Consider the following 22,857-nt stretch of genomic DNA (forward strand, 5'->3'; position numbering starts at 1 on the left):
AATCTTGCCATGCTGGCAAACACACTAAAAACTGGACATAAGACGTGTGACCACGAACGAACTGTTCTTTTGTAATGAAACGATGTCAACGCTCAAATAGTAATTAGCGAAACGAGCAGAAAAGCCCCAGATGATTGCACCAGGTATAGATCATCATATGGGGGCGAACGAAATAGCCTCTTATTCCATCTTTCAAGGAGGTCAGCACACCTAAGTTGATTCTAAAGCCCGAAGGCCGAACAGTTGCCGCAACGGAAATGAGCACATTCTTTATATAATCCCATGAACGAAACAAGACAAAACACAAGAACAAGGCACAAGAAAGAACAGGTGTGAATTTAGAAAGAAAACCAGCGTGGTGCGGAAGTCAAGGAGAAAAGAGACCCTGTGTGTGTCTGCAGGACAGAGGCGAGACCCCAGGATCCCATTCTGCTTTGTCGAATACTTTAAAACACCAAAGAGATACCCAGTCTACATTGGAGCTGAATTCGAAATGGTATGTTTTCTTTATTTTCCAGCGCAAGCGGCGCCGTGTGACTAATACGGTTTCTTTTTTCTTTCTATGTACTGACCAATAGGGTGCCTTTGGAAAAGCTATTCACTACGGTTTTGATTTGGTGATTGTGTCGGCGTTTTTGGCTGGCGTTCGCAGGAACACAGGGTTAACGTATGTATAAACAACACGCGAGGGCGTTTTACCTATAAGGCGCGCTATGAGGTGTCGAACAGCCTTCTAGCTTTTCCCTATTTGAATATGGAGTCACGAAGTCACTTCTGACTTTGAGCCTAAAGAAGAGTATACTAACATTCCAGCCCCGATCTCGATATGCTCCCAAACGAAAGCGCAAACTACTATGCACAAAAGTACTTGGACATTGGCGAAAGCATTTTCGACTACAGTTCGGCGTACCTCCGGTCATCGGACTACTTCAAACGCTCTAAATAGGATGTATGTATTAAACAAGTGAAATCTCCACTATACCTTCTCTTCAAAACCTCTCTTCACCGCCTACTCGACAGTAACCGACTTCGCCAAGTTACGAGGGAAGTCAACATCAATGCCTCTGTTGACCGCCAACCAGTAACTCATCAACTGCAAGGGAATCACATTCAACAAGCCTTGCAAACAGTCGACAGTTAATGGAACATGCAAAGTGGCGTACGCCTTGTCACTCATCACATCATCACCCTCATTACAAATGACAATTGGTCTACCTCCACGCGCAGTAACTTGCTCGATGGCAGACATCACCTTGGGGAACAAAGAGTCTCTAGTAGCAAATGCAATAATGGGCAATTCTCCGTCAACCAAGGCCAAAACACCGTGTTTCAATTCACCAGCCAAAACACCTTCCGAGTGCATGTACGAAATTTCCTTAATCTTCAACGCACCTTCCAAGGCTGTGGCAAACTGGAATCCACGGCCCAATAACAACAAGGACTTTTGCTTGTCCAAGAATTCAGCACACAACTCCTTGATCTTGTCCTCCAAGTCCAACACCTTTTTGATCTGCTCAGGAACCTTCTTCAAGCCCTGGATGATCTCCACATGGCGTTGTCTCTTGGAGATGGAATCGTTAGATAACGAAAGAGCAATCATCACCAATGCAATGTACTGAGAGGTGTACGCCTTAGTCGAAGCAACACCAATCTCTGGTCCAGCATTGATGTGCACACCACAGTGTGTTTGTCTCGACATGCTCGATCCCACAGAGTTCACGACACCCACAGTTAAAGCTCCTCTGTCCAAACAGTATTGCAAGGCCATCATCGAGTCAGCCGTTTCTCCCGACTGAGAAACAAAAATACATGTGTCGTCACGGAAAACTGGGGACTTTCTGTCCAAAAAGTCCGAAGCCAACTCAACGGACACAGGGATGTCGGTCAATTCTTCAAAAGAAGATCTCGTGGCCAAACACGAGTGGTACGAAGTTCCACATGCAATCATGATGATTCTTCTGCATCTTCTAATGGTGGGCAACCATTGTTTCAAGCCACCCAAGTTAACAGTATTGTTTTCAAAATCAAGACGGCCTCTCATGGTGTTGAAAGTGGAATCTGGCTGCTCGAAAATCTCCTTCTGCATAAAATGCTTGTATGGGCCCTTCATGATCTCATTTAATTCCATCTCCAAAGTTTGGATAGGTCTCACGGTCGACTCGCCGGCAATAGACTTCTTGGCACGGTGGATGTGCAATTCGCCATCGTAAATGTGTGCAATGTCATCGTCCTCCAAGAACAAAACCTTCTTGGTGTGCTGGATCACCGATGCTGGGTCCGAGGACAAGAAAAACTCGACTGGCGAAGGAAGACCGTCTTCGGCGAAAAAGGCTCTCGATTGAGAGGTTCTCAAGTTAGACTCAGGGCCTGCTACAGACTGGTTGTTGGCAAAACCATCCTGGTTTTCTGGGAACTCAATGTCCACAAAATCAACCTTCAACTTCTTTTCGGTCTTGACACCAACTAACAATGGCGAACCCTTTCTGGTTCCACACACCTCGCCTGGGAAATGGGTGGATTTGACCAACAAACCGTAAGAACCTTCCAACTCGTACAACACTTGCTTAGTCAACTCATTAAAGTCCAAGTAGATGCCCAGCTTGGCGTTGGTGTCGTAAATGTGCTTGAACAACTTGGCAATGCACTCGGTGTCTGTTTCCGATTCAAACACAAAGCCTTTAGACAATAACAATGTCTTCAACTCTCTGTAGTTGGTGATGATACCATTGTGAACAATGATAAACTCGCCTGTAGGGTCAGATCTGTGAGGATGGCAGTTTTGAATCTGTGGCTGACCGTGGGTGGCCCATCTGGTGTGGGCAATTCCAACGTGGTTATCGAAAACCTGGTCTCTGTCGATGTTTTGCTTCACAATGACTTCTTTCAAAACCTTGACTTTACCTGGGGTTTTGATAATGTAGTTTTCACCCTTTTCTTTACCGTCAACGGCAATACCGGTCGAGTCGTAGCCTCTGTACTCCAATCTCAGAAGACCCTCAATAAGGTTGTCCATGATTTCTCCTCTGGTCCTGTCGACCAAGAAGTTCACGTAACCAAAAATACCGCTAGAATAGTTAGAATCATAGACACATAAAGTCACAAAGGTGGATATACATACCACATATTATTTGAAAAGAGTGTGCAAAGAAAAGGATTTGGTGGAGGAAGGAAAATATTTATATGGCACGGGAAAAAAGATCAAAAATTCAGCGAGAACAAGAATGTAGTCGGAGCAAAATAGATCTGCTATACTGGAATGGGACACGTATTAGCGGGATAAAAACGTCTAATTTCGGGGCTTGATTTGCTTGAAATCAAGTTGCAAATGCCTTCCAGATGTTTCCTTCAGAAGCTGGTGTATTTACGTTTTATTTTATACAAATTCAGTCAAGAACAGAAGCCGCAATACCCTATATTCCTATATTGCAACACCTCTGAAATCAGGATGTCGCACTCTGTTACATCCATCGTAGATGCGCCAGCCGTACACAGTTTTCCGAAAGGACATCCCAACGAGTGAATATGGTACCTGGAGAATGAAAGCACTAACCTGCCACTCTTTATTTATTTCCATATTCAAGATATACTCGAAATCACTGGGGTTCTTGCGACATTGTCGTCGATGGCAAGGGCCTCTCTTAACCGGATGGCCCAGACTTTGGCGCGCCATTACCTTTCCCAACTTGGGAAAATTGTAAATAGAACGTGTCAGACAACGAGGCGATGTTACTTCTAAAAAAAGGATTCCCTTCTTTAGAAGGAAAAGGAACCATAAGAAATGCTAGCAAAAAAAATCGTATTGTTCCGCATAGGACCACCCCACTCTTGCTAGTTTCGTATTTGATCCACGAAACACCAATCTCTTTTTTCTAATTTCTTGTCTGGCGTACTACATTCGGTTTTGTAACTCTTGACCTTCGCAAGAACAGCACACGCGAAAAAAAAAAAAAAAAAAAAAAAATTCAATTACGACAAAAATAAGTAGGGTTGAGGCGAGAGAAAACGTTTTTCATGTCCGAAAGAATATTGCAGAAATTCGGCGAAGAACGCTTGAAATAAAGTGTTAGAAATTTAGAGAAGAGGAAAAAAGCAATTCAGAGAAAATGTAAAGAGAAAGCAAACCCATTGGGTAGAAGTGTAGCATCTTAAAAGGAATACAAATTCGGAAAGCATCCGATTCTCTTTAAAACGGTATGCTTTTGGGAAGGCACGCATATGTATGGAAATAATGCGAAATGGCTAATTCAACAGGATAAGCACCAGCCACACTGGTAAGTCTGGGAAAAACAACGACGAAGGATGTACACGTAAGAACCATAGAATTACAGATATGTGTGCTTCTTGTGAAGTTAAGCTTGATATAGCTTTCAATTCAGCTATAGCGGAGCCTTGTAGTAAATTATCGAATGCGAATATCTTCAGGTAAATCGCATTTTTCCTAGGTACCTTAAACAGGGTGTGACAGTTCGTCTGGTAACACAAATTGAATATTCCCATCTTCGATTTGCAGTGCCAACCCCACCTTTTCTGAGAACAGTATGAGCAAGCAAGTTTGATTTGATTTGCAAGTCGTAAAGAAGAGCTTTTCTTCACTTCTTATTCTGGTGTTTCTATGGCCTATTGTGGAGTCGAAACTACACAAATTCTAAGCAAAAGGACATGGTTAAAGGATACGTAGTGTTCGTAAAATGATACGAACCAGTAAAGAAACTCAGTAGACTTACAAATCCTCTACTGATTTAATACTATATGGATATAATATATTATACGAATCTCTATTGAATTCGATTCAGGCTCAGGTCATTCCATGCGAGAAAAAGAGTCATAGCTTCCCCAACACCGACCTAAAGATTCGAAGTTGCCATTCCAGACGCCATATATTTCGAATTGACCGACTTGGATCCACTCACTAATTGGTCAGAGAATTATGCCATCTGACGGAATCTACTAATTAGGCTATAGCACGATTGGTTGTTAGGTGTTTGGTCCTGCAGGAAGCCCAGATCTACATCTATCTTCTCACTGGCAACTCCACACTTGTATTTCGTATTTTCCACTCTCCCTACTATGAAACTTTGGCGGCTCTCTCGGGCCCAACCTATAGTCTGGGCACGCATGAACTCGGTCCTTGCCCGCCCGCCTAAAAAACCTCTCAAGCCAAATCTCCATACTCTTCGGCGGCTGAACCCGAACGACGCAGATTCTGCCATTCTTTCGTTGCTAGAGAAACATAGCCAGTCGCCTGTTGGTCCCGCAGAATTGCAGCAGCATGTGCGGCCTGTGACCTCCATCACCGTAGGTGGCTCTATCAACTTGGGTAAAGTGGCATCCATCCTCACATCTCACGGTCTAAATCATCGTGTTGTTGTGGAAGACGAGGTACTTTCGTGGGGAGGCCGGCACGAGTCTGATGTGATGGTATTAGCCAACGGAACATTGGTTGGCTGGGGTATGACTGAGGCGCAGATGATGAAGGCACATGTGCCCACGATTATGGATGCAGTGCAAGAACGATGCGAGCCCGAAAGCGAAGAGATGGACTTTGTGGACCTCGACACAAACGCTTCGTTCATGCAAGGCGATATATTGGTGTTGCAAAGTCAGCAAGAGGAGCAACAGCGGCTTTTGGAAATGGCGGCGTTTGCACTTGGTCTCTCTCGTGCTACGCGGTTGCTGGTGTTGGAAGAAAGTTTAGAAAGGCACATTCGGCTCACGCGTGAAAACTCCGAAGCGCTTCTGAAAGGATTGAGGCTCGATTCGAAAGAGGAGGACATTTTGCGAATGACAGGGCGTCTCTTTCTCATTAGAGGGAAACTCAATCTTTACTCGGAGCTTATCGAGACTCCTGATCTCTACTGGTCGGAACCAACGTTGGAAAAAATATACGAGGCTGTGAGTCGGCGCCTCGATGTCCTGCTGCGTATATCCATTATGAACCGCAAATTGGACTACATGACAGAAGAGCAGCGGGCTCTCCTTGGTGTTTTAAATGAAAAGAAAAGCACAAGGCTTGAGTGGATCATTATCGTTCTTATCATGGTGGAGGTTTGCTTTGAGACTTTTCATTTTGTGGAGAAGTGGCCAAGAAATGAAGAGGAGAGGGTCTAGACGAGTAAAAAGCGTCAGCGTTGCTGGGGAGACGCTTCAATTTCAAAATGAGACTCGCCAGGATGAAAATAACCTAATGATACGATTAAAGACAGATCGGAACAATAGAGCGTTTACGGAATGCAATTAGTTTAAGAAACCCAATGTTCCGAAGTGAGATATAAGCTGACTTAGCCTCAACTTAAATGACAGTGCGATGTTTATGGGCCCAAAACCAGAAGCTAAAGTTAGAACCAATAAAGCGAAGGACAATGTTTCAGATGACCGTGAAAAAAAAAAAAAGAATGAGGTGTGATACCAGCCAAGACTCCGGTCGCCTTTCAAGACAAGATTTATTCATGGAAATCAGAGTCAGCAACCTTCAGATAAGCCATCATTATCTACCAAGACAGGCCATTGCGCACAGCGCATGAGATGGCTCGCAGGATTCTTGGCATTTGTGCTCTGCAAAGAAGTTCGCCCTGCCCAATCACACCGTGCATACTGTTATCAGTGGGGTGTGCAGGACTGAGTCGGAATAGCGCGCGGCCTGAGTCACTGTCAGGGTCTACTTTCCGCATGCAATTTTTGGGTGGGGGAGTGGAAGGAGATGTGGATCGTGGTCTAAGGCCTCTGAAATGATGTTTGCAAAGGAAAAATATCAGAGTTTGGCCAAGTGTGCACATAGCTACACTATCTCCATCGAATTAGAGTTGTTTTCCTGCATACGGTGCCTGCTTTTCGCTTGTCGCATTACCCAAGCCGTTGGTACAAATATATGCAAGTACATGTTAGAGGCATCTGAGAATTTTTTCCCCGTGCTTTTGTCTCTTTAGCAACTATAGCGATGCTTCCGTCCAAAAGGAAACTCTTCACTGAAAATGAAGAGTACAATGAGAGCTATGTGCTTCTTTTCACAATCGCTTCTTCCATGATTTGGATTATGGTGCCCGGTTTGGCTTTTCTATACTCGGGTTTGGCCCGCCGGAAGTCGGCCCTTTCGATGATATGGATTTGTATCATGTCGTCATTCATTGGTATCTTCCAATGGTACTTCTGGGGATACTCATTGGCTTTTGCCAGCTCTAGCAACAACTTCATTGGTAATCTAGATGCCTTTGGCTTGAAACATATTGTGGGTAAGAGCGGCCCTGATTCTGAATACCCCGAAATCGCTTTCACCATTTTTCAGATGCAATTTTTGCTCGTGACGTTAGCCATTCTTGCTGGTGCGTGTGTGGCGGAGAGAGGCCGTTTCTTACCTTCGTGCGTCTTTTTATTTTGCTGGGCAACCATCGTCTACTGTCCTGTAGTGTACTGGATCTGGGGTGGAGGATGGGCCTCGTCTTGGAGAGGAGGAGTATTGGACTATGCCGGTGGTGGGCCCGTGGAAATCTTATCCGGTGTCTCCGCGTTCGTCTACTCTGCCTTTTTGGGCCGGCGTCACGAGAATTTGATGATCAACTACAGACCACACAATATCTCGACTATATTTTTGGGCACCTGTTTATTGTATGTCGGTTGGTTGTTTTTCAACGGATTTTCGTGTGCTAATGCATCCGTTAAAGTGCCATATTCGATGCTCAACACACATTTGGCTGGTGCTTTTGGTGCCATTTCGTGGTGTCTTTTAGATTTCCGCTTGGAAAACAAGTGGTCAATGGTGGCTGTGTGTTCGGGCTGTATTTCTGGGCTTGTCGCAGCAACACCATCTTCGGGTATGATCCCACTCTGGGCCTCTGTCATTTTAGGTATCGTGGCTGGCGTGGTATGTAACTTCCTGACTAAGTTAAAGTACTTGTGTCGCGTGGATGACTCCCTTGATGTTTTGGCAGAGCACGGAATCGCCGGCATGGTGGGATTGCTTTTCAACGGAATTTTTGGCTCGTCTACGGTTATCGGCTATGACAATGTCACGGACCACGCTGGAGGTTGGATCGACCACAACTGGAAACAGCTTTACATTCAATTCGTGTACATCCTTGCAACCACGGCCTATTCTGCCGGTGTGACAGCAGTATTATGTTTCGTGATCAACTACATTCCGGGATTGCAGTTGCGTGTGGATTACAACGGTGAAGAGAAGGGTGTTGACGAAGACCAGATTGGCGAGTTTGCCTACGACTATGTAGAGGTGCGGCGTGACTTTTTGGACTGGGGAGTTCCGGCAGCTACGCCTACAGCTCCAGAAAGCACCAACGGAGAGATTTTTCATGCTGTGTCAACAAGCAACGACACAGCAGCACACAGCATTGCAGAGAAGCAAGATTAGGGCATAGGTTTATGAATAGGATACAGTCAACAGAGCGCATGTAGTGTATGCAAGTCGCCGGTTTCGGAGCGAAACAGGTTGTCGGGCTATACACAGTAGCCATTTGATGAATTGCATACAGTAAGCTCTTGGATAAGTTAAGTCGTAAAATACACAATGAAAAAAGAAATATAGGATCGAAGGACCTATAAGAAAGTTTTCAAGTACTAATGGATAGTAAACAGTCTGAGAAACTAATAACGAATGGTTATGTCTGATTGATGTCTGACTCATAAGAGTCGCATTATGCAGGAGACAAATTTATTAATAGGGAAGAAGGGCAGAATGTACTCGTGGAAGGAGAAGAACCTAGTCGACTACAAATTGATTGAACAGTGGTGTTTTTAAAGCTGCTCCTAAGATCTGACTGTATAAGGTGAAAGGCTTTCCCCGACTCCTAGGAGACCAAGCAAGAAACAAGGAACAAGTCAAGTCGTGCGCTGACAGGATTATTTTGACACAGAGTAATACGGCGTTTCATACATATGAATACAAAGTGAATTGACTTGACGTCCTTACTTAAAAGACGCCAATTTGTTTATCAGCAAACACTATGCAAGTCCATATGTAGGTCGACTTCTGACACAGGCGCGACATCACGTTGTGATCACGCACAGGCGATAACCAGATACATTAGACAATCAGCAAACAAGGGTCTAATAGCAGAACCACTGTGCAACATGTGCAATTCGTAACTGGTAAAAAAGGAGGGGAACTTCACGCATCAAAAAACCCCAGTACCTCTTTTCTGCAGCTCTTTCTTCTTTTCTACTTCTGTGTCGGTTCCGTTCTAGTTTCTTCCTGTATCTTTGTTGTCGACCTTTGCAGTTCGCACTAGCGGAGAACCTGCACATGGGTGAAAATATTTCTTGAGTCATAGCCAGTATAACTAGGCGCAAAAGTAACTTTAAAATTTTCACCAACTTTCACACAAGAAAAAAAACTTCGAGCCACATTCCCCATGATAACGTCTATGAGGAACCCAGCTGCACGCACAGCGGCCCGTCTTGGCTGCCGCTTCAGCCGTTGTGCCACACAAGCCAGATTTCTTACGAAAACGAATCTCCAAAGCGCCACTATGATCCCAACCAGTGAAAGCAGAAGACCACAGCCTGCGCCTGCGTTCGACCAAGAACCTGAACCTACGCCGGTTAAAAAGTCTGCTCCAATGGACGACTCTTTCATCGGGCTTACTGGAGGAGAGATTTTCCACGAAATGATGTTGCGTCATAAAGTGGACACGGTGTTTGGCTACGCCGGCGGTGCCATTTTGCCCGTGTTTGACGCCATCTACAACAGCGACAAGTTCCGTTTCGTTTTGCCACGCCACGAGCAAGGCGCAGGCCACATGGCCGAGGGTTACGCTCGAGCCACCGGCAAACCAGGTGTTGTGCTTGTTACATCGGGCCCAGGAGCCACCAATGTGGTCACGCCGATGCAAGACGCCTTGATGGATGGTGTTCCATTGATTGTCTTCACGGGGCAAGTTCCCACGACGTCTATCGGTACAGATGCTTTCCAAGAGGCTGATGTCGTTGGAATCTCTAGACCATGCACGAAATGGAACGTCATGGTGAAAAATGTGGCTGAGTTGCCTCGCCGTATCAATGAGGCATTTGAAATTGCCACGACCGGCCGTCCAGGACCTGTCCTTGTGGACTTGCCAAAGGATGTGACCGCATCTATCTTGCGTGAGGCTATTCCTGTCAACACCACTTTGCCCTCCAACGCATTGCTGCAAATCACAAAGCGCTTCACCACGAAATTCACTGACGAGGCGATCGCGCGGGCCGCGGACTTGTTGAACAAAGCACAGCGGCCAATCATTTATGCTGGTGCTGGTATTCTCAACAGCCCAGACGGACCAGCACTTCTCAAACGCTTGGCAGACAAGGCTGTCGTACCTGTGACCACGACCATTCAAGGTTTGGGTGCCTTTGACCAACGTGACGAGAAGTCCTTGGACTTTTTGGGCATGCACGGCTCTGCTGCGGCCAACACAGCCATCCAGAGGGCAGATTTAATTCTCGCATTGGGCGCTAGATTCGATGACCGTGTCACCGGTAACGTCAGCCTTTTCGCTCCAGCAGCCAAATTGGCTGCCGCCGAAGGCCGTGGTGGTATTGTCCACTTTGAAATCAGCCCTAAGAACATTAACAAGGTTGTGGAAGCAACAGAGGCCATTGAGGGCGATGTCGCACGCAACTTGGCATCTTTCATTCCTCTCGTGGAGGAAGTCGAAGCCCGTCCAGAGTGGATGGCCAAGATTAAAGAATGGAAAGAGCAGTACCCATATGCGTACATGAAGGAAACACCAGGCCTGAAAATCAAGCCACAGACATTGATCCGCGAGATTGCCGAACAATCCCAGAAGTACGGTAAAGAGGTGATTGTTACTACTGGTGTGGGCCAGCACCAAATGTGGGCTGCCCAGCATTTCACATGGACCCGTCCTCGCACATTCATCACTTCTGGAGGCTTGGGAACCATGGGCTACGGTTTGCCTGCTGCCATTGGTGCCCAGGTGGGTCGTCCAGATGCCATGGTCATTGACATTGACGGCGATGCGCTGTTCAACATGACTCTTATGGAGTTGTCATCTGCCGTACAGGCTGGAGCGCCCGTCAAGATCTGCGTGTTGAACAATGAGGAACAAGGTATGGTGACTCAGTGGCAGTCGCTTTTCTACGAGCACAGATATGCCCACACACACCAGGCCAACCCAGACTTCATCAAGTTGGCTGAGGCTATGGGTGTTCAAGGTGTGCGTGTAACGAAACAGGAGGAGATGGCTGACGGCATCAAGGCTTTCTTGGACGCCAAAGGTCCAGTGTTGATGGAGGTGTTTGTGGAGAAGAAGGTGCCAGTGTTGCCTATGGTGCCTGGTGGAAAAGCTTTGGATGACTTTATCATTTTTGACGAGGAGGTCGAGCGCCAGGAAAAGGTTTTGCGTAACCAGCGCACGGGCGGAAAGCACTGAGTCCAGTGTTTGCTTCTAATTCTTATGTACACTGTACGTTACTAAAAATATATGTCCGGTTTAGAGAACTTAACAAATGGTTGAATGTGCATGTAGAATTGACAGTGTTAGAATGGTGTCTCGTCCGAAGTTAGAAATTCCACAGATGATTTTCAGAGGACTGCCTCTCTTGGCATTTGAACTGGGTCTTATGGTTCGATGTGCTTGGATGTCAAAAAAAAAAAAAAGAAGAAAATTAACTCGTGAAAAAGAAAAAAATTGTCGCCCACTTGCTTCTCTCTTGATCTTGTGTGCATTGTTCCCCAGATTTTCTGCCGAATACATGTCGGTTGTGGCCACATACAACCATTATTCCATTATTGGCCACCACTATTGCTCTCTTCGTATGTGAATGGATTGCTATCTTTCCGCAACTAACCGACCTTGACTAAAACCTTTTTGTAAGATTTTTTTTCTACTTTGTTTGATGTATGTGTCTCGTCGCTGTATGTGGTGGTTACGTATATTTGTAGAACCCATCGTGTGCACATACTAAATTAAGTTCTTGGCATGTTCTGAATTAATGCAAGCTTCTACCCAAACCTTCCTGTGACGGGCGAGCAAAGGGACTGTAGTCTTGAAAATGCTTGTGGTTGAAGATATTACGCTACACTTGAACTGGTTTGAAGCCACGGCCACCATCTCCCTTCATGACCGAGGCACGCAAGGTCTCGGACTTTAGAATATCGCTCAAACAGTTCCAATAAGTTACAGACGAGAGATAAACAAAAGCGGAAACACGGAATCTACACCCATATCAATGGACCGTTCTAGCTATCTCCATTGATGTACTTGGCTCTTCTCTAGTAACATCGACATTGATGTGTTGAAGAAACCAGCTTGTGAGCCTGCATTTTGGAATGCGTGATCCGGCGATCCGTTTAGCGCGCTGTTTTCTGGGGTACATTCTATATAGTTTCCTTTCCTCCGAAGTGACTCGCACTCCACATTTTTTTTCGCATTTGAGTCTCCAGCGACTCTTGTCTCACTTAGCTTGTTTTGATTTTGCCCACCACCCAACTTTGCCCGCCGGCCAATCTTCTGCTGAGTTTCAAATTGAATAAATATTTTCCCGTGTCTCTTTTGTGGCGCAATCCTCCTCATTTACCCCAGCCTATCTCACCATACCACCCACAGACCCTGTTTTTCCTCTAGTGTTTCTTTATAATGTCGGATGCAGAATCCTCTAGTCACAAGATCATCAATACTGTCACAGGCTGGCGAGTTTCGCAAGCATGCGACCGCTGTCGAATGAAGAAAATCAAGTGTGATGGTGGTACACCTTGCAACAAATGTCTATCCATTGGGTTTGACTGTACCACGTCAGATAAACTCTCTCGCAGAGCTTTTCCCAAAGGGTACACGGTGAACTTGGAGAAACGAGTCACAGAGTTGGAGGAAGAAAATGCTCGATTGAAGTCACAAGTCTCTTCTCTACTGGGCTCAGGTCCCACGTCATTTCAGGGCTCGATTGGTCTTCCCAGTCGAGACCAGGCCTCACCTCCTCTAGCCATCAATGCCGGTTTGGCAACACAAGAGCATGGCAAGCCGGAACCCAGTAACAAAGTCACAACGCTCACCACTAATCTGAAAAATATTCAGATCAACAATCCTATTGATCAGATTTTCAATTTGGACAAAAAAGGTGTCATTATCGGGAACGATAATTTGAACTTTGAGTCTCAATTTAATCATCTACTCATCAACTTGAACCTACCCTTTCTCAAAATCACAAATTCCCACAATTACTTGTTGAATGATCCCAATACATACTTGTACCATCCTTCCTACTCTAGCTACAATAGCATGCACAACAAGGATCTCGACCTCATATACAACCCATTGACTGTCGATAGTCGGTCACTGAACCTTGGCCCGCTTTTCAATGCTGACTTGCCAAGAGACGTTTACGAATTATTTATTAAGCTTATCAACAACTTCAAGAAAATCTTCAGCAATAAAAAAGAGTTGGATAACCTGATCATCCAGTATTTTTTGAATTACAACACCTTCATTCCCATTTTGGACTACAATGAGTTTATGCGAAGCTACGAGGCCTTCCACACAATGTATCCATTCATGTTCACGTATGACGATGCCACCATCAACGGCTTTAACTTGACTAATGATTATAATGTGGTTAACGAATACTTGATTGTGGTGATCCAAATGTACGCTATGATTCTGATGAATGACCCTACCCTCAACCTAAATTTGCTCTTGAATCACGCCTATCCCAATTACTCCTTTCTGTTTCGTATGGATCGCCGAAAGGACGAATCCATAGTCAAGTCCTTATACGACTTTCTTCCCTACCTCAATGTCTTCCATTGCTCCATCAGTCAGTTGCAGACCTATTTGCTCCTTTTCCATTACTCTCTTTTAACGAACAATAAGGAGAAGTCCTTGGCATTATCTGCTATGATCAATGCATATATTGGCATTTTGGGCATTAATTTGAATTCGAAAAGCTTATTTTTCAATGATCTAAGCTTGTCCTTGCAACAGAGAAGAGATCGAGTCAAGATCTTCTGGGGTTTCAAGGTTTTGCTCAAGTGTTTCAATTTGAAGTTCGGATTCAAACCTTCCATAAACACGACTGTCATTAATCCAGTGACCATTGATCAATACTTTAAATTAACTCCAGAGAAATTGAGCTCGCTTCTTGATGATAATTCGGGAAGTGAGGTTGACCTACTATTCCAAACACTATTGAAGCCCAGCGTGGAATTCCTCAATCTTATGAACATTATTATTCCTTCTTCATTTTCGCCCAATTACTACCAATATTTGAAGCAAGGAAGGAATACAGGCAGTGATCACTCGACCCCTCAAAACCCTAGACGCCAACACTCCAATAATCTAGATTGGATCTTGAATGATGATGATGGTGATGGAAATGATGGAAATCTCAATTACAATTATACTCAGTTTTTGATCATTGATACTAATCTATCCAATTGGAGATACTCATTGAAAGACAAAACGCTTGATTTGAGTCCGCTTCATACAATAATGGGTCTTCCATCTTCGTCTTCTATGAAAAACGAGACCCTTTACCATCGGATCACGTTTGATGGTGACCGCAAGTCAAATCAAGGAATTTCAGAGGAAGGGTTTCAGCTCTTTTACCAAACTGGTCTTCCTAATACTGATACTGCGGCACAGCTTATCCGCATGCAACTAAACATGCACTATCTTTTGATTCGATCGCTGAATTACTTGAATTTTGTCATCGAGCGTGAACTCACACCAGGATATTATGTAAAGATTGCCAACATAGCCCGGGAAACTTTGGCCTATTTTGTCCTCATGTTCGAGCACATAGGAAATGCAGTTGAACAGCTGGCAGTCACTCAAGGGATTGGCTTTGACAACAGTTTGTTCTCTGATTCCAAAAAAATGATTTCCTCGTCGTTCCCCATGCAAGTTGAAGATGATGGCTTGATTATTAACGATTTCTCTGCAAAGAGGAGGAAATTGCATCTGCTGGATATGCCTGCCGAAGTTCCTTCCTCAAAAGAGATTCCTGTGTCGCCATTTAACGGTATGCTTAATGCTTTATCTTTGACGATGATAAACTTCAAAAAGTCCATTGTGCTCCAAATGTTGTACTTGCTCATTTGCACCTTAAAGATTGCTAAAAAAGGGGGAGTTATGAGTGCTGACACTGTGACAGTACTCAATAAAAGCATTACATTGTTCATACGAATTTTCATCAACTATAGACCACACTCCAACCGAAGCGTGAAGACTAAGAAGGTTAAAGAGGATGATTTATTCAAAAGAATTATCAACGATGAACTTCGTGATGAGTTTTTAACTAACAAAAATGTTGAATCAGATGACGATGAAGATGACAACGATATCGATTGGGATGATGAGGATATGGATGAAGACTTAAAGTATTTGAAAACACTCAAATATGTGAAGTACAAAACGAGTATTCTCCATGAAAAGTATATGGCCAACCGAGGAAGCACTTCTGACCAACTGAATTTCAATGCTCAGAATCTCTCGACAAAAGTGAAGAATGAGTTGACAACTACACAGTCTAATGGGAATCAGCAGAACCTCCCACCTCTTGAACAGCAATTTGGTCCTCAAAATAACCTTTCTGGTTTTCCTCAAATGGGTGTGTACTTGCGAGGCTCCTTAGGCAAGATGGGCTCGTATACATCACTTGATTTCATGCCGAACGAGAATAAAAGTGAAACAGGCCAGAAGGAGGCGATCGCAAGTGCTAGTGAACTAATGAGCATAAAGCATGGGAGCCGTGGATACACTAATAATGGCTCGTGGCGATATGGAGTGTCTGACGGTGCTGCTACAAACGGAGAAGAAAACCATTAGCTTTATTTGGATGATGTTTTAGAGAGTTATTTACTCAGGACCGTCAATAATACACTTGACCGCACCAACACCAGAACGGACGAGATCGTAGGCCTTAATGGCATCTTTGAAGGAGTAGCGGTGGGTGATCAAAGCCTCAAAGTCAATGCGAGCTTTGTCTTTGCCGTTCTTGTAGTTCTCGTCCAAAATGTCCACCGAGGTCTTGTAGTCGCTATAGCCGTAACGGAAGGAGCCAAACAAGGTCAATTCCTTAGTTGCAAATTCGGTAAGCGGGAAGCTGATGTTGCTTGCGCAGTTTCCTACCTGGACAAAGCGACCTCCTGCCTTCAAGGCAAAAACACCTTGTTGGACACAAGGTTCTGCACCAGTGCACTCCAAAACCACAGTGGGCTTGAATCCCGCGGGCAACGCTTCCGCGAATGGAACCTGGGATTTCGAGTTGTATGTGTGAGTGGCAGCTCCAATGTCCTTAGCCATTTGTAACTTGTTGTCGAAGATATCCACAACGGTAACGGAGGCAGCGCCGAACATTCTAGCCACAGAGGCGGCAAGCAACCCCACAGGGCCCGCGCCGAACACAGCAACGTGGTCGCCAAAGGTGACTTTGCCCAAGCGACAAGCATGCACGCCGACAGACAAAGGTTCTACCATGGCACCCAATTCCAAGGACACGTGGTCTGGCAACTTAACCAAAAAGTCCTCTGGCGACTTGTAGTACTTGCACAAGGTGCCCGGAGGGTTTGGTTCGCCTTCTTTGGATGTGGGGGTGGCAGCGAAAACCATGTGGGGGCACAAGTTGTAGTGGCCGCTCTTGTACTCTTCACTCAATCTGGAAGGCACACCAGGCTCAATGGCGACCTTGTCTCCGACCTTGACCGAGGTAACTGAAGGCCCCACAGCAGAAACAATACCGGCAGACTCGTGGCCCAAGACCATTGGCTTGGTCAAGACGAAATTGCCAATCTTTCCGTGGGCATAGTAGTGAATGTCCGAGCCGCAAATGCCGGTTTTCTTCACCTCCACAAGCACTTCGTATGGCAGAGTGATCTCTGGCACGGGAAAGGACTCGAAGGAGATATCGTCGATTTTGTTCAAAACCAAAGATGGGTTGGACATGGTGGAAGAAAAATGGGATAGGTTGTGTCTGGCAATGCGCCCCACCTGGAGATGCGCCGTCTTTATAACGTGGCGAGGGGTCCCGAGGGCGCCTAAAAAGCCCCAGCCGCACGCCTGTTTCCCCGGAAAATACGCCGGCCCAAAAGTCTGGAGATCCGCATTAGGAACACCACCCGCACCGCCCAAAGTATTTTCTTACGAGCTCATAGGCTCATACCTTGAGGTGGACTGGAGACATGTGGTAAGCCAGGTGGGGAATTGACAGACGGTTGACACTTTTTTTCCAGTGTTCATAATTTTTGGGCGGGTGTCACCCCACAGGGTTTGTTTCCCGCAACCAGGACCAGACCACTCCGATTATTCGCTGCGGGTCTAATTTCTTGCGGTGCGAAAAATCAAGCCACCCCACGCTTACTCTCTACTCTCTTGGGTGATGTTTTTCCTGCCATTGTTTGTTTAATTTTATTTTTGTCACTGTGCTTTCTTTGCTGCTAGGCTCTTTTCTTTTTTTGAGTGGATGCATTAGGTCCCGATGACCCTCCGATGTTGAAGCTTCGGACAAGATTCATGCTATGATCGTCGATACTGAAGCATCAAAATCTTTCATTCAGTCCACTGGCTTTTTTCGCTGGCATTCTTCGCCGTCATGCCCATCATTCATTTTTCAGTCGCCAGGACCCCTGAAGGCTTCTCTTGACATTGAAACTATCCCTCATAATAGATCGAACTTCTTCGTTAACAATCTGGCCTCTCCCACACCACACAATTCATACCAAACCTCTTTGTTCAGTCCACCTCGTCAATGATGAGTGGGCTTATGTTTCTTCTCTTTGCCACATTCTCTGTCTCGTCATCTGAGAGCTCTAGATCCGTAGTGCTGGGGGTTGTAAGCTCGCTGTACCCATCGCCACGAGCAAAGGAAGAAATCTCTTCTTCAAACTCCTCATCCGAGATATCAACCGGTATGCTTTGAGCCGCCACTCTTCGTCTCCTTTGCTCCACTTTCTCATTCAATATATTAGCCCCCTTTTGGAGCACCTGGGCTGTCACCTCTAGAATCCGGTCTTTGTTTGCAATAACGGCAACTGCTCCGCCAATTACGGCGCCAGTGGTGATGGCTGCTTTGGAAGATATTGCTAGGAAAAGAGGCATGTCTGGATTTACTAGCAATAGTGGCGTTTGGCCAAGACTGCAGTCAGGTGCGATAAAGGTACATTAGACGGTTAAATCCAAGTTGCCTTACTGACAAATTTTCTCTTCTCACTAACTTTTACTCATGCTCAGGATTCATTTTCTGTGTGATGTGAATGAGTTTGAGATCACTAATACTAATTTCGTAAGTATGGCTGAATTCACAATTCCCCGCAAAAATGACACAATGGGGGAAAATTGAAAAGAATGACAAAGCCAGATATCTCGGCTGAAATCGTCTATAGGAAAGGCAATTATGAAAGAAATTGAAAAATAACTTTTACACTTTGATGTTTATTTATATTTGCAAAGCATATATATTCAGCGCAAATAATCCTTCACAGTTGGTTTCGTGGTCTAGTTGGTCATGGCATCTGCTTAACACGCAGAACGTCCCCAGTTCGATCCTGGGCGAAATCAATTTTTTTTTGAAACTTTTTTGCGGTTTAATCAACCCCGCATTTCAGTCGCACCGCCCCTTTCCATTACGAGAATCATACTTACAGCACGTCAGATCAGACGGTTTTTGCCTTTCTCATTACTTTGAGTTTCTCTTCTATTTACCATTTAATTTTTTTTGGTCATCAGAAAGGGGGCATAAGGACGGCAGCAACTTTCGATTGATTTTAGCGTTTTGCACATAAGAACAAAGATAAGAACTGTATATAGTGCTGTGTCCCCACATGCTTTTTGCACCACAGCCAGAAACTAGAAGCCGATGGCATTGTAATTATAAAAAGGATCTTCGCCCCTTCTCTCAAAAATTCTTTCTTTTTGCCACAGTTCGACTTCCATATATTCTTCTTATTTACACATTTCGTCCCATTTACATATATTCTTTCCCTTATCTGCTTTCTCGCACCTTCTAACTCGCGCGAACAATGCCTTTTTCCAAATTTCTTGACCAATTGAAAAACCAGAGCGACAAAAATTTCACAAGAGATGCTGCACAGCCAACTGTCCCGGTTTCTTTTGATGATTCCGTTATTGTAGAGTCTGGACCGAAAGATTCTGGGCAAACAAAACGACGCTGGAGTTATGTCACTTATCTCAACAAGGGTACTTTACATGCAGAAGGTGACAATTTAATGCTCGGTTTATAGAGGCGGGTATATTCTTGGTATTATTCTTTTTCTTGATATAGTGTCATCAATACATTTATTACCTTATATACACCTTAAGCCAAGTATGGTACTTTCCACTTGTAGTCTCGAAGCTTCTTCTTGATCCCGCCAGTCACAAGTATCAATTTTGGACATTAATGGGCACGTTGGGTCAAGCTCATTTAAAATCTCAAACAATGACTTGCTAGCCATAACCCGAACAGTTGCACTCTTATGCTGAGACGCCAACCACCATATCCTTTTGCGGCATTTTTGCTGAATGTCACTAGCCACCGATAAAGACGTGCTCAAGTGCTGAAAGATTTTCAACGCAAGTCCCATGCGTTTCACGTTAGCACCTTTGATGTGTAGGTTATAAGTTCGAACATATAGAACCTCGTAGTTTGTGTCTTTTGGGAGCTCGACTTCTGCCTCAAGTAGCTTCCCAACTAACATGAGAGCGCAGTTTGTAGTCTTTTGGTGACGAATGGTTGCACATCCGGGTGGTGTACTTGTAGGAGTTTTCAACATCCGAAATAGGATGGCCAACATCTCCTCAACATCGCTTTCGCTTGAGTAATAGCACAAAGACAATACACAGCGGAAGGACACATTAATGAGGTCACTGCTTCCAGTTAGAGCCCCGGCAGAATGTACCATCCCTTCCCAAAATTGGTCCTTCTCATCACAATATTTCAGGTAGTAGTCATAGAAATCCTGGAAATACAATTCATAATTGCTCATATAAGTTTCATAATGAGCTTTGTAGTCTGGAATATCATCCACTTTGCATAGCAACTTGAACGCTTCAATTCTCAATTTATCCATTGATTCTCCACTAAGCCTGATAAGTCTCCTTTTTAAACCACGGTCGAGTTGTAAAGCAAATTGGTCATTTTCAGCAAGAAGCGACAAAGTGGCCAATCGAACTTTCAGACCAACATCTCCTTGATCAGTATTTGTATAATCGTCAAGACTCTCAAGTATAGATTTTTCGATTTTGGCCGAGAAGCCGCATTGTAGAAAGGCATGAATTCCTTTAATCAATATCGATCGAATGTCCGGATCAATACTGAAGTCCTCAATCAAGAATAAGACAAGATCAAGCTGCTGATTATTCACAGGAAACGCAGTTACGCCTTCCGCAAGAAGTTGATTTCCCCGTGCAATCCGGTGACAAATGCTTTCAAAATCATGGAAAGTGATGGACTCTCGGCGACACTCACCAATGATTTTCAAATACTTTTTCACCTCACTGCTTAAACTCTTTGTCGGTTGAGCACGGGAAAGGGATAAAACTTCCGAAAGATACGTTTCATTTTTGGGTGCAATCTCCGCCTCGATTAATGCAATTAGAAAGTGCAAGATACTCTCTGCCCTCTCAGGGGCTTTCGGATGATGGCCGAGCGCAAAAAATTTATCTTCAAGAAGATCCATAGAAGGACGTATCACAAGTTTTCGATTCACCATTTCTGCAAGAGCATAGAAACATTCATAGTTACCATTTTTGATGGCTTTAGAAATATTGCTAACCACATTTTCAGTAGATGGAAACTCTATGGGCAAATTCAAACATGCAATGGATGAATCTCCTCCTAAAAGCTCAGCCAAAAAAATTCCACCAAGTTTGCGTGTTTCAAATACGTTGCTTTCGAAAATAATCTCTTCCAATAAGGGTTCAACAAAAATGCCTTTGTCAAAACCCAAAGAATAAAGTTTCATAATGAGTTTATGAGAATCCAGAAGTCTACTAACAGAAGCTGCCGTAAACATTTCAATAAAGCGAATAAGAAACTCACCAACCTCATTAGCAGTTCGGCCTGGTAAGAGGTGCTGAAAAAGCATATTTCCGAATCGGCCGACGAATTCTTGAAGTACAGCTATTCCACATCGACGTATAGTGAAATCTGCATCAAAAACAATGACCTTGATGATGTCAAGAAGAAGGCATTCCATCATTTCTGGATTATATTGACACAAGGATTCATAATCATTCTGTTTCAACTTTCTGCAAAGTGCCCAGATGCAAAAACAAGATGCGTCCCGAATTTGGGATCCTTTGACATGAGAGAACGTGATATCAGAAATAAATATCGTTTTATGAACAATGGAAAACGCAATAGGTATGACTTCGAGGGGGACGCTCTTCTCCATTCCCAAAAATGCCACAAATAATAGTATAGTATGGTATTTATCCACTTGGAAATCAAGCGGGTTGATTTCCACATCTTTCTGGAATTTATGGTTCAGTTTCAAATTGCGAATTTTTAGCTGATCTATCATGAACCAGATCAACTGTGAGGCATAGTTCACTGCTTTAAGTGAAAGGGAAGTGACAATCTTTGTAATACTTTTTGCTGTACACTCTCTTAGTTTAGCATCGAAACCAGAACTCATGCTGTTCATAATATCAAGAAGAATAAAGTTGACTATTCCAGATACCCGTTCAAAGTCGTTTGTTCGAATGTAGAAATTAGCTAGCTTGGTTGAGACCTTTATGATATATAAGACATTCACAGTATTTAGAGAATGCCTTCTATTATGCCTTATTTGTATAACTTCGTAGTCTATAATGCTTGATTGGAGAACTGGGATAAGATGCGCAATTTCCACATTTGACTTATTCTTCAATATCTGATTGAGCGCTAATAAGTGTCCCAATTTAATGTTGTTAGACATGTAGGACCAGTCGTCAGCTATCGTAAGCACATATCTCTTAAGTAGTGACGCACAATCCAGTCTAATGATCAAGTTTGATAAAAGATACAGGGACGCAATCTGGGTTCTTGAAGCACTAGAATGGACAACAAGAAACCTGTTTGAGAGTTGGAAAAGCTTTTCAGCCAATGATTCTTCGATATTCAGAAGCTGGAAAGGCACCATGGCCAATCTCGATAGCCAAAGAAGAAGCAAAAAGCATTGACAGTCGTCATTTTCCATGTCTGTGCCACTAATGATGCTTAATAGCTCCGGAATCAAGTATACATCGTTAGAGCAGAAGTTCACCACAAACTTATAGCCACGTACTTTTGTAAGTTGATAGAAGCATTCTGCAAGATCATTCAGTAGATTGCCATTTGTTCTCTTCGTCTGAAGGTAAAGCAGAGTGATCATCTTTACTAACCATTCCAATTTGCTATCCAAAAGCTTTGGAGTCGCTTCAAACCTGTTTATAGTTGTCGTGACATTCTTGATCTTCTTCTGAACTAAACCACGTCCGTTCTCTGAATGAATACCGGATTCAATTTCCTTTAGAAGTATTTCGATGTCATGAAGAATACTTTCAGCATTAACTATAGCCGTTGAATCACCATTCATGAACAAGCAATAATAGCGGAATTGATTTCAGAGTCAAAAAGGCTGGCAGTAGTGGCCTTCCGATATTATTTGCCGGGATTGTACTTGGGAAACGGATGAAATGCGATATTACTCTGCTTTGCAATTAAACTGAGATACTGTGAGGTTTATGTCAGATCTTGGTGCGAAGCTTAACAGTGCATAAATCTAACCGGTACGCCTAGAGCTGGAGAAGAAGGAGATTTAAAAAGAAAAAAATACGATGAATTCCTCACTTCCATACAAAAATAATAAAGCAAAATATTGACAACAAGCTTTGCAATATTGATGGACCCTAACAGGTACCCAGTCAAGGAGGTACGGATGTATGTGTGCCTACA

The 22,857-nt window shown here is 44.1% G+C and overlaps 8 protein-coding genes and 1 non-coding gene across 9 annotated transcripts; 5 read left to right on the forward strand and 4 right to left on the reverse strand. All coding sequences in view use genetic code 12, as the record gives it.

Moving 5' to 3' along the window:
• Positions 1-1,009: 1,009 nt before the first annotated feature.
• GFA1 (glutamine--fructose-6-phosphate transaminase (isomerizing)) lies at positions 1,010-3,123 on the reverse strand (the record flags this gene model as incomplete). The annotated part of the gene is made up of 2 exons (XM_002617173.2): positions 1,010-3,065; positions 3,119-3,123. 2 exons carry the CDS (start codon positions 3,121-3,123, stop codon positions 1,010-1,012), a joined length of 2,061 nt encoding a protein of 686 aa, XP_002617219.2.
• Positions 3,124-5,067: 1,944 nt separating this feature from the next.
• On the forward strand, positions 5,068-6,108 carry FOB63_005141 (uncharacterized protein; the record flags this gene model as incomplete). The annotated part of the gene is made up of 1 exon (XM_002617172.1): positions 5,068-6,108. One exon carries the CDS (start codon positions 5,068-5,070, stop codon positions 6,106-6,108), a length of 1,041 nt encoding a protein of 346 aa, XP_002617218.1.
• An 826-nt stretch (positions 6,109-6,934) lies between these two features.
• MEP1 (ammonium permease) lies at positions 6,935-8,359 on the forward strand (the record flags this gene model as incomplete). The annotated part of the gene is made up of 1 exon (XM_002617171.1): positions 6,935-8,359. One exon carries the CDS (start codon positions 6,935-6,937, stop codon positions 8,357-8,359), a length of 1,425 nt encoding a protein of 474 aa, XP_002617217.1.
• A 1,000-nt stretch (positions 8,360-9,359) lies between these two features.
• On the forward strand, positions 9,360-11,378 carry ILV2 (acetolactate synthase catalytic subunit; the record flags this gene model as incomplete). Its single annotated transcript, XM_002617170.2, has 1 exon — positions 9,360-11,378. One exon carries the CDS (start codon positions 9,360-9,362, stop codon positions 11,376-11,378), a length of 2,019 nt encoding a protein of 672 aa, XP_002617216.2.
• Positions 11,379-12,584: 1,206 nt separating this feature from the next.
• Positions 12,585-15,770, forward strand: FOB63_005144 (GAL4-like domain-containing transcription factor; the record flags this gene model as incomplete). The annotated part of the gene is made up of 1 exon (XM_002617169.2): positions 12,585-15,770. One exon carries the CDS (start codon positions 12,585-12,587, stop codon positions 15,768-15,770), a length of 3,186 nt encoding a protein of 1,061 aa, XP_002617215.2.
• A 30-nt stretch (positions 15,771-15,800) lies between these two features.
• Positions 15,801-16,886, reverse strand: XYL2 (L-iditol 2-dehydrogenase; the record flags this gene model as incomplete). Its single annotated transcript, XM_002617168.1, has 1 exon — positions 15,801-16,886. The coding sequence occupies one exon, from the start codon at positions 16,884-16,886 to the stop codon at positions 15,801-15,803; it is 1,086 nt and encodes a 361-aa protein (XP_002617214.1).
• Positions 16,887-17,672: 786 nt separating this feature from the next.
• Positions 17,673-18,038, reverse strand: FOB63_005146 (uncharacterized protein; the record flags this gene model as incomplete). Its single annotated transcript, XM_002617167.1, has 1 exon — positions 17,673-18,038. The coding sequence occupies one exon, from the start codon at positions 18,036-18,038 to the stop codon at positions 17,673-17,675; it is 366 nt and encodes a 121-aa protein (XP_002617213.1).
• Positions 18,039-18,423: 385 nt separating this feature from the next.
• FOB63_005678 lies at positions 18,424-18,497 on the forward strand. Its single transcript has one exon. It is a non-coding gene; the product is annotated as a tRNA-Val (tRNA).
• Positions 18,498-19,243: 746 nt separating this feature from the next.
• On the reverse strand, positions 19,244-22,498 carry FOB63_005147 (uncharacterized protein; the record flags this gene model as incomplete). The annotated part of the gene is made up of 1 exon (XM_002617166.1): positions 19,244-22,498. The coding sequence occupies one exon, from the start codon at positions 22,496-22,498 to the stop codon at positions 19,244-19,246; it is 3,255 nt and encodes a 1,084-aa protein (XP_002617212.1).
• Between the last annotated feature and the right edge of the window lie 359 nt (positions 22,499-22,857).

The sequence above is a fragment of the Clavispora lusitaniae genome, assembly GCF_014636115.1.
Source record: "Clavispora lusitaniae strain FDAARGOS_655 chromosome Unknown tig00002663_pilon, whole genome shotgun sequence".
Lineage (NCBI taxonomy): Eukaryota > Fungi > Ascomycota > Pichiomycetes > Serinales > Metschnikowiaceae > Clavispora > Clavispora lusitaniae.